General features: G+C 40.8%; 1 protein-coding gene across 2 annotated transcripts in view; it reads right to left on the bottom strand.

The window, feature by feature from the left end:
• The window catches only part of LOC121304464 (proto-oncogene vav-like), a 35,752-nt gene extending 25,335 nt beyond the window's left edge, over positions 1-10,417 (bottom strand). Inside the window, exon 1 of one of the 2 annotated variants that reach the window (XM_041235619.1) lies at positions 5,162-5,639. In XM_041235619.1, coding sequence (XP_041091553.1) covers positions 5,162-5,185 — 24 coding nt within the window. In that variant the 5' untranslated portion in view covers positions 5,186-5,639. Of the gene's footprint in view, positions 1-5,161; positions 5,640-10,053 lie in introns of those variants that run through there. The other variant, XM_041235618.1, reaches the window with a different exon arrangement.
• Positions 10,418-11,825: the final 1,408 nt, after the last annotated feature.

Genomic DNA, 11,825 nt, shown 5'->3' on the forward strand with positions numbered 1-11,825 from the left:
ATTCCAGCAACCTAGCTTCTGGAAAGACTCCTATCTTGCACACTGACGCTTGTGTGACGACAGCATGCTGATCTGAGCAGAAACAAGGACTTGCAGTACAGGACACACATGAAAGGGTGTGAAACAGGCAGGAACGTGTATATTAGGAAAGTACAGATGATTTAAAGCACTCCACCTAACAGAACTCTATTCACTTAACACAGTTGGTAGATATCTACAATACGCTGCTTGTCTGTGTTGACATCCAGCCTTTGGCAGAACAGTCTCCCGTGTTTAAACAGGCAAAGTGCACAGTTGGTTAATGGAAGTGGTTTTAAGGCTGCATTAAAACAGGAAATGAATGCAGTAGGCCTGTGTTTGGTTTTTTTTTGTGTATTATTGATTTGGACTTCTGTTAATGTTATGAAATGCAACTGATGACAAGCCAATTGAACTCCACACACACACACACACACACACACAGACACACACGCACAGACGCCAGCCCCATGTAAAGAAGTGTGAGAAACAGCTTGTGGTTAGGGGTGAGCACAAGCTTGCATTTAACACGTTGCACATAATCACAATACCATCATCCTCCCAAAAGCAAACTACACCCCACCACAAGAACTGATGCTCAGAGACTCCCAGCACCCCCACAAGTGTTAACTTAACAACACGACAATGCTGTGACTCCACTTCACGGCTTAGCACTGGCTTCACATCATCCCAAACCAGGGGCTTTTATCACAGAAAGAGTGAAATGACTGGCAGTGACTCATTTGAAGAGTCGCATGTCGGGTTCCATGTAAGTATATCCATGTATACTCACATCCATTGTACTTGCAATGCCTACACAAAGTCTACACCCCCCTTCAAAATTTTCACCTTTTGTTGCCTTATAGCCTGGAATTAAAAAGCATTAAAATTTTTTTTTTTTCATTTACCTACACATCCTACCCCACAACTTCCAAGTGAACAAAATATTCCAGAAATTTGTAGAAAATTAATTAAAAATAAAAACTGAAATAGCTTGGTTAGATAAGTGTTCACCCCCCTTGTAATAGCAATCCTAAATTAGCTCAGGTGTAACCAATCGCCTTCAAAATCACACACCGTAAATGGCCTCCACCTGTGTTAAATTGTAGTGATTCACATGATTTCAGGAAAAAAATTCAGCAGTTCCTGTAGGTTCCCTCTGCTGGGTAGTGCATTTCAAAGCAAAGACTCAACCATGAGCACCAAGGCGCTTTCAAAAGAAATCTGGGACAAAGTTGTTGAAAGGCACAGATCAGGGGATGGGTATAAAAAAATATCAAAGGCCTTGAATATCCCTTGGAGCACGGTCAAGACGATCATTAAGAAGTGGAAGGTGTATGGCACCACCAAGACCCTGCCTAGATCAGGCCATTCCTCCAAACTGGATGGCTGAGCAAGAAGGAGACTGATCAGAGAGGCTACCAAGAGGCCAATGGCAACTTTGCAAGAGCTACAGGCTTTTATGACCAAGACTGGTCAAAGTGTGCATGTGACAACAATATCCCAAGTACTACACAAATCTGGCCTGTATGGTCGCATGGCAAGAAGGAAGCCATTACTTAAGAAAGCCCACCTTGAACCCCATTTGAAGTATGCATAAAAACACACATGGCTACAGATTCTGTAGCCATGTGGCAAAAAGTTTTGTGGTCTGAAGAAACTAAAATGGAACTTTTTGGCCTAAATGCAAAGTGTTATGTTTGGCGCAAACTCCAACACAGCACATCACCCAAAGAACACCATCCCTACTGTGAAGCATGGTGGTGGCAGCATCGTGTTATGGGGATGTTTCTCATCGGCAGGGACTGGAGCACTTGTCAGGATAGAAGGCAAAGAATAGAGAAGTCCTTGAGGAAAACCTGCTGCCCTCTGCAAGAAAGCTGAAACTGGGCCGGAAGTTCACCTTTCAGCATGACAATGACCCAAAGCACACAGCCAAAGCTACACTGGAGTGGCTAAGGAACAAAAAGGTAAATGTCCTTGAGTAGCCCAGTCAGAGACCCGACCTAAATCCAATCGAAAATGTGTGGCATGACTTGAAGATTGCTGTCCATCAACACTCCCCAAGGAACTTGACAGAGCTTGAACAGTTTTGTAATGAAGAGTGGTCAAATATTGCCTAATCTAGGTGTGCAAAGTTGGTAGAGACCTATCCCAACAGACTCACAGCTGTAAATGCTGCCAAAGGTGATTCCACCAAGTATTAACTCAGGGGGGGGGGTGGGGTGGGGGGTGGAGACTTATCCAATTATGATTTCCGTTTTGTATTTTTAATACATAATTTTTTTCTCAATAAAAACTTTTTTTCCCCTTAACAGTGTGGAGTATGGTGTGTAGAAAAGTGGAAAAAAAAATCCTCATTTAAATGTATGAAAGTCTGAGGCACTGACACAACAAAATGTGAAACAAAGTTCAAGGGGGTGTAGACTTTCTATAGGCACTATACATCTATCGACATTTTCTTAAAGGACAAACATTATTGTAATAGAACTAACCTTATCAAAAAGTTACCCCTGGTAAAAGCATAGCAATGTAGGCAATGCATAGGTAAGCACAGTAAAGCACAGAAAGGCATGGCAAAGCATATCAAAAAACATGGCAAAGCATGGTAAACTATAGTATATTTATATATAATTAATATATCTATGGAAAAAGAAACAGCACACTGACTGTGGTAAACCTTTATAAGTGTATAAAGCAGCAGTTAAATTTAGGGCTGTGTCGGTTTTAATGTTTAAACGGTTTAAACAGCTTAGCATGACACCATCGCATTGGCTTTCATAATTTGCTTTCAAATGATAAGATAGCAATAATGCATACTGTGGTCTGTACATTGTATATACCCCCTCCCCTTCCTGCCTTCTCAATCGCGTAGTCACGAAACTTCTCTACCTTTACTACTAATTTGAATTCTCACTATTACCCAATGGCCGTACGCATTTCCTCTGCACGCACTTCCCTTGCTTCTAGAGAAACTCAGCCGGGATAGTCCTTCTTTACACAACCCTATTACTGTGCAGTAACACAACTCTCTGGGGTATGACGGGAAACTTCCCCTAGTGGCTTCGAAAGGTCTTGCGCTGTATGGCTCCATCAATGGGGACTTGCTTCAAACGCACACTGTCAACTGAGAAAATAAAACCTTCAAATCTTAAAACCCAAGTCCACAAAGTTAACCCGAACCAACACTTTAAGTTCAGGAACCAGGGCCAGCGGACGCAGATGGAGATGAAGCAGTGGAGGCAGACTTGAGGCAGAGTAGATATAGTGAGGGGATGGAACGGGTTATCCTGCCATATTGTTGATGCTGAATCACCTTTAAGACCCAACCTGAGATTAATTAGCTACTAGGAACATAACGATCATTGCTGTCCTTCGTAGATCTTCTTATGGTCTTATGATGTAGCCATCCCTTGCTTTAATGATTGATCACAGGGATATAACACAGGGTTATAACACAGGGATATAACACAGGTCTGAAAGCTGCATTTTGGATTAGAACCAGCAAGCTTTTGAAGTACAGTAGTATATGCTTCCAGTCGCTCCTGCAATTACTACAGCATGCACAGTCTGAGGCCAAGCTGTATCTTACTCTTTGGCAGTAGATAAGTAGCCCGTGGTCATTCAGGAGTCCCCCAAAGTGGTTCAATACTCAAGCTGGATTAGTGTCTGGTTGCAAAAAGTAAAGAGAAACTGGCACAATAATAAGCCTTGGACTTCCTTTTAAATGGCAGCAATTCTTAGGTATACAAACACCGTAACTATGCAGTAACTAAGCAGCACTTAGGAACGAATTACAACCTACAACCCAGTTTGATTTGATCAGCTCTTGGATAACCGTGGAATAAGCCAGCGCGAGACAAACAGCAGACTAACGAGTTGGCTAGCTTATCAGCGACGTCTTATCAGCATACTGTATTACCTGATCAGGCAGTTTAATGACCCTGCTCTAGTCATATCAAGGCTCAAATGTTCATCCTGCTTTCAGCACAGCTGATCAAAGCATCCCAGATTGTCTGTAGCCTGTTTAAACTTGCACAATGAAAGCAGAACCCCCGGGATCCCTCTTAAATTGCTTCCCTCATTGACAATGGAGCTGCTCTCACTTCCCAGTGCACGAGCAAGACCCTGGCCTCACACCACATAGGAAAGGTGAGTGTGCATTGCAAAGCTCTGTGTCTTTATTAAAAGATATACTTCCCTTATATGCGAAATGTATTTTCAAATAATGCATTCCTTATCATTGCCATAGGGAAATCTCCTCCATGTTTCACTTTCCCTTATTAAGCCAATGCCTTGATTTGATTGCGCGTCTTCGCAAGTGATAAGCCACGCTAAAAACTGTATTGTCACATCAAAAATAACCTAATTGAGAAGCTGAAATGGCCACTATACTTCAAACAGTGATAATGTGTCATAGCAGTAAATTGAGGAAGGCTTTTGTCCTTTGATCCACCTCGTCAGTTCCTCTGTAGAACACAATTGTGTGCATTAAGACTTAATTCCTTATTCCAAAGGTCGTATACTTAAAACGTACACTGAATCGTGGTTCAATTCACTTTTTCTGTCCAAATAGTTTGAGGACAATGTATATTTTTCTCTGCCTAACTCATAATATAGAGACTGCACATGCAAAAGGACTTTGAAGATCCACCAATAACAACTCAGATCTCCCCATAATTGTAAAAACACGGAATGAACTATCAAGCCATATACTGCATGACTCACTGAGCTCTACAGTACGGCTCTTTTCAGGGATGGGAATAAGACTCCCACTGCATAGCAGTTTGATCCATTCCAGGTTTTACTAGGAGTTTAATAAAACACACCTGATCTTGCTGCACACACACTGTGGCTAATCAAGCTTGTATTAAAACCTGGAATGGGAGTCCTGTTTCTGCCCATGCTGTTGATTTAGAAGTGGACTATCCTATTCAAACGATTTGATTACAAGGGCACATAAACTGGTGTTGTGTTTTATTGTGATACATATTTAATGAGCACAAACATACTGGAACCATGTAAAATGTATCATTATTTTTTAAATGGCTAGTACTCAGTTAAATTAGTAAACTAAACATATTTTACACCACAGTCTCCCCTCCCCCCTCCCCCCATTAACAGTATGTATTTTTTGTGGTACCTCTCTTAATAACTTCCTGGTCATGTCTCTTTCAAGCGAATAGGCTGGGCATCTCAGTAGTAAGCCGTTATAGAGACTGATGTCCTTCCAAAAACGCAGATTTTTGCAAGTTGAGAATCTAACTATTGCTATAGTAACCACTTTCTACTTCCTTGGGCTGTTGTTATAGGATCTGCACACCACGTTCATTTTTGGTTTCTCTATACAAATAGAGAACTTAAAAAAACAAAACGAAACTGCCAAACGTTTTGACTGACTGAATTAAGCCCCCTTAAAACGAAAACGATTCTGAAGTAACTCTTGTTATGGAAGGCATTTCACAATCACGTTCAATTCAGAGTGTTTCATTACAGCAGATATTGGGCCTTCAAAAAGCACCGTCGTTATCTTGAGCTGGTAAATCAGTTTGTTTCAAACAAAGCTGTGGCAGCATTCCACTGTAACCATTGCTTATCGCATGTACTTCCCCACAGTAAGTGCCAGGTTTCTGTTATTCTGATGTACTGTTATTCCCCATACATCTTCATAGTCAGCTAATTAAAAAAAAAAAAAAAAAAAAAATCCTGTTTATTCAAGTAATGGTTTCGCTGCAGAAATTTGCATATCCAGTATTGTGTTCAGTTGGAATTCCCGCTTTAAGATCTATCCCAGGCTTCTCAGGCAGAACTAAGGTAGAAAAAAGACGAAATGTCTTTGTCTGTGTATCGATTTCGGCTGCGTTGGCAGTACGCTTGTGTTCAGAATACCTTACTAATGACCTGACATCTCCGCCCGTTGAATTGAAGGAAGAGACAAGGGCTAACCTTGAACCGCAAGAGGAACGTCCAGGAGGTAATAATAATAATAATAATAATAATAGTCTGTATTTTATATTGCGCAATTCATGTGACACATCTCAAAGCGCTTTACAGTCCAAAAATAATAATACATAATCATAATTAATCACAGCAGGCTATAGACGTTAAAACAAAACACACACAACACAAGCAATGTGCAAAGTCAAGCCAATTCCTTACACAGGCTGAAATGCCAATTTAAAAAAAAAAACAAAAAAAAAACGTGTTTTTAGGTGTCGTTTAAAAATATCCACATTCTTTGAATCCTTAATTATCTGTGGAAGAGTATTCCATATAAATGCATAGCAACAGAAAGCCCTGTCTCCCATAGACCGGAGCCTGGTTTCTGGGACTCTTTTAGAGCCGGGCATCATCAGATGGCAGGTTTCGCACAGGGATATATTCAATTAACATATCGGGGATGAAACTTGGTGTCAAACCATTCAAGGCCTTATATGTTAAGAGTAATATTTTAAAATCAATCCTGAACTTCACCGGTATGTGTGTTATGCCGACGCCAGTATAACTGACTCATCATCCACGAGAAGAGACCCATTACACCTTCAAACGCAAACAGTTTAGAAAGTCTGAGCAAATAAACTCATATGCTATTGTATTGTATTGTATTGTATTTATTTGTTCTATATTTACATTTTACATTCCTCAGTTTGGGTATCTCCGCCCCTGACGCATTTAGTCAAGCGCTGATCAGAAGCAAGGAATAAATGGAAAACTATCCCATTACATAATAAAGCCACTGCAGTCCCGGCATGATTAGCAGTTTCGGGATATTTCAATAAAGAACACGAGCTATCTAAAGAAATGGCATTACTTTGAAAGGGAAATGATTTACTGCGGTATTTCGTAAGCCCCTGAAATAAACGTTGAGCAAGCCTGGTTGTTACTAAGAATTCCGTCTAAGCGACGCTCCAGATAAGGTCATGTGTTTCTGTCAATTCCCTTGCAGGCTACAAGCTGCCCCGTCATTTCTCTAGCCACGGCATGCAGTATATTCACAACTGACCACTGAGACGCCAGGAACCAACGAAGCACAAGAAGCTTGATAGCATGCAAACTGAAGCTGTGCCGCAACATTGCGTATTCTTTGCGTAAACGCACACTTTACGCAGCTCATCTGGAGCGTTGCGTCTAAGTATTACCAGGCAAATTTATCGAAATGTAAAAAAATAACACTAGGAACTGCTGAAGCCTCTCTCTGTTGTTATCGTTTCTCCTCTACCAGGGCTGCAGTTTGCTATCCAGCATCACCCTTTTGATTATATTGGTCACTTGCACCAAATCGGAAACAAAGTACAAGGCAGCCCCTTTATCAGAGTGAGCGTGTGGTAAAAATCTGCATGTTTTGCCCATGTGATTTTACAGCAGCCATGCTTTGCCATGATTTAACGATGCAACCTGTTTCCCGTCAAAGCACTTGCGTTCAGTTGCACACTGTGGTTTCTTGGTGTCTTCTAGCTTACTCCTTGCAGCCGCGGTTTATCTTCTGTTAAATTCGTTGTCCTAAAGAACTAAAGCAGGCTTCATTCTTACTTGGTTTGTTGAGTGACATTCTCACATACATCTTGGTGCGACACTAAAGTGATTACAGTGGTCTCCTTTTATTTCGCCATTTGATAGCCCGCTCGTCTGGTCAGTAGATTGTCTAAGCTCCTTTTTCAATACTGCACAGTGTTTTGATGTGTAAGTCAGAAGAGGGAGCACTGTGTAAGGGTTTAGTTTGTGTTTTATAATGCTGCTTGAAAACCACCTCTATAATGGATTCACCGAGGTGCTACCCAAGATTCCTCAAACCTCACCTGAAATGTTTCCCCAACATGCTGAGAGATTTTTGTGCAATCTCAGCAAAACTCAATACTGCTGGATTGCAGCTCAAGAATACGGAAATGAGAGGCCTCTTTCTCTTCTACTTCCCATTTCTCTCCGCAAAACCCTCATTATTTGCACTAGCAAGAATGGCAAATCATTACACAATCACGATAAGGCAGAGTAGATGCAAAACTGCCCTGGATCTGGTCCAAACTTTAATATGCTGTGTAACAGATTTCGAGACGCAAACAAAGAGGAGTGCAGAAATTCATAACTAAGAGCAAAAATCAGCAGGACAAAACTGGCTAATGTGCACTGAATTCATAGTAAGGGATACTCTCCCAGTGTGGCTGCTATTCAGTGAATCATTCATCTCTCTCGGCCAATGAAAATGCACAGGCTCTCCAATTCCAGTACTTGTTGTGTTATGAAGGTTGTCTTATGCACAAGAAATGGATTATATGACATGCTCTTAGTCTTCATGCCTCAAGCCTGCCTTGGACTGGATGGAGCACCCTTACTCTTAGGGGGTGAGGCAGGGAGGGGCGAGGGGCGGGAGAGCAGTTCAGTCTCCATGCCTCAAGCCTGCATTGCTGGAGGGAGCACCTCTGTGCTCATTAAATCCTTGAGCTCACCAAAGCAAATCCAGGGCTCCAGAGACTAGTGCCACCTAGACCCCTGTTCTTTTATGACTGCTGTTCATTTCCAATAAGATCACTTGCTACAGACTGTCCAGTTTACAGCTCTATCCAAAAGATTTGCATCACCCTATAGAATAAACTAATTTTGCTTCATACAGTTGAATTAAACCTGCTGAATAATGTTATGCCAACATATTGAATTACTTTCCGCTTTGTAGTTTTCTACTACTTAACGAAAAACTGACAACAAGTTAAAAAGTGACATTCCGAAATTTAACCGTACTACTATTATGGTTTCCAGTAGACTTTTGCAATATGATTTTGTAGTTTCTTTGATTGCATGATGTTAAATAAAAGATCAAAATTATGTTCATATCATTTTTTTTTTAAATTATGCCTTAATCCTAAAATTCTATGTGATGCAAAACTTTTGGCCAGGGCTGTAGATATTGGTGCGGAATGACAGCACGACACAGAGACTGCTCCAATACAAGCTGAGTGCTCTGATGCTGTGAACATGTGAGGTAGCCGGTATGTCATATTGCATGACTCAGATCCATTAGCTCCACCCCTCTTGCTGGGTGATCAACGATGACACACATCTGCATGAGTAATTGGTCACTTGCTTCACAAGTCACTGTCCAGAATTGCGTTAGGAAGCAATTTTCAATCTCTGTTCCACATTTGTGCAATGGGAAGAGACTGCAAATGTGTTACTCTGCATGCAAAGGCCTCTATGCAGGCCTCATTGTGGGGTTACAGGTGTTTGCAAGCACAAATAGGGAAATTTGCATGGAATCCTATATGAGTGTGTGTGTGTGTGTGTGTGTGTGTGTGTGTGTGTGTGTGTGTATATATATACACACACACACACATATATATATACCACGTTTTACTTTTTTATCTTTACAATATCACTTTGTTTTCTATCAAACCACCAACAGACTTAAAACTTTTTAAAAAAAAAAAAAAAAAACGTTAGCCAAAAAAATAAAAATAGATAAATAACCCAGGTAAATCTAAATTATGGCTGAGCTGCTGCCATTATAAAGCATAGCGCCACCAAAAACGTGGATTTCAATCACGCGTTAGGAGCAGAAGCAGTTTTAGCAGCTTCTTAATTTACCTGTTAGATGTGTTCTGGTTTAAGGTACTTCCTAATTATAACGGCTGCTAAGACATTCTGGTGTCAAATGCCCACAGCAACGTAATGAGGATTATCAGAGATTTTCATTTTTTCTCTCTTTGTTATTATGGTTGCATGCTATTTTTTGGTATATTAAACTTATTTTCAAGATAACAAATAAATTAAAGCAAAGACCTTTTAAAAGTTTGCCCACAGTTATGCTATGCATTTACCAAAGTTTACCCTAGTTTGCCATATTTATTAATATGCTTTACCATACTGTGCTATTACTAACGATTGCCTATGCTTTACCATACTTTCACTGTGCTTTATCCCACTTTGCTATGCTTTCACAGTGCTCTAATACACTTTACCGTGCTTTCACTATGCTTCATTATACTTTGCTATGCTTTTACTAGGGGGGAAATTCTTATAAGGGGAGAGGCTGAATGTCTTTCTTACCTGAGACATCTGTGGCCGCAGATTGATCTCTTTGAGGTTGATAGACTGGGGCTGCAGGTTATTCAGCAGTTGGCACAGGAGCACCCCATCTCTCAGAGCGTGAGCCAGGTCCCCAACTGTAGCGCTGTCCCAGGTCACCCGGTGATTCTCAGGCAAAACTCGGCACTGGATCAGCCAGTGGGCGCACTGTCTCCATAGCTCCATACTCACACCACACAGCCAGGGGTTCCCCCGCGCACCAAACCAGAAACACAATCAACTTCAGAAAGACAGAAAGAAAACAGTACAGACTGCCCTTCACTTCTTCTTGCAGATTCTGTACTGTACTGCCTCGGAGCCCGGCAAGAGAGAACAGAGTCTTTGTGCAAACTTCCTCTTTTCTGATATAGAGGAACCACAAGGCAAACACGTGAGCATTGTAGTCATTTTTCAAAGGAGATAAAGACTGCAACTCCCAGAAGGCCTTGCAGTCACACACACCACTAGAGTTCTAGGTTGTGTTAAAGTAACAGGCGGTTTGCCTTTTTCCAAACCTAGGAGTTAATTAAGGTTATGGCCCATAGTTTCCCACATTTATTCCATTGCCTTGTGTCTGTTTTTTGAACACATTACTCCAACTGTGGCCTCTTTGCCCTGGCTCACTGTACAGTTTAGAATATGCGTAACCCCACCAGCACTTTTTGCATCAACAGTGGGAGATTAATGGTTTGGATAATAAACACAATTCAAATTTCTAATTTCAATATGTATTTAACCAGGATAGCACCCTTGAGATAGGCATCTCATTTCCAAGGGGCTCCTGGCAAGAGAAAGACTGCAGGAAATAACATTATAAAATCAAACAGAGAAATCATCCAAACAGGACAAAAACACCTAAAACAAGCATAGAAACAGTATTACAAAATAAAAGCACAGAAAGGAAAACCATTCTAATTCACACACAAGTCAGGGTTTACCGGATTCGCAACCCTGGACAGATTTGAAATTGATATTAGTGAATGATTTTAAAGATATTGTGTAGAGGCTGTTTTTCTGTTCCAGCAATGAGTTTCAGAGATGAGTTGCTTGATATACAAAGGCACGCTGGCCCGTGTTCGATCTCAATACAGGGATTTTAAAAGCAGGCACATCATTTGATCTCAGTGCACAGGTAGAGTACATGTCTCTTACAGAGATATAAGGTAACTTGAAGCATTTCCAGTGTACAACTTATCAACTATAACCTGACTTGGGTATCACTTTCCATTAAGTGTCTCTAATCACTGTCTATTTACATTGTAGTTACTTAGTAAATCCATGTGTACTTGCACATAATTACAATGCTATTATACAATGTACATAACATGGAAATATTTTTGCATGATATATGTAAGTACACAATTGTATCAGAAAAGAGTTAGGGTTAGATTTAGAGTCATGGTTAGAGTTTCTTCTTTGCACTCTTTCTAGAGCAGCAATATCTATAAAAAAGATATTGCTGCTCTAGAAAGAGTGCAAAGAAGAGCGACCAGAATTATTCCGGGCTTAAAAGGCATGTCATATGCAGACAGGCTAAAATAATTGAATCTGTTCAGTCTTGAACAAAGAAGACTACGTGGCGACCTAATTCAAGCATTCAAAATTCTAAAAGGTATTGACAGTGTCGACGCAAGGGACTTTTTCAGCCTGAAAAAAGAAACAAGGACCAGGGGTCACAAATGGAGTTTAGAAAAAGGGGCATTCAGAACAGAAAATAGGAGACACTTTTTTACACAGAGAATTGTGAGGGTCTG

Source organism: Polyodon spathula, chromosome 38 (assembly GCF_017654505.1).
Source record: "Polyodon spathula isolate WHYD16114869_AA chromosome 38, ASM1765450v1, whole genome shotgun sequence".
NCBI lineage: Eukaryota > Metazoa > Chordata > Actinopteri > Acipenseriformes > Polyodontidae > Polyodon > Polyodon spathula.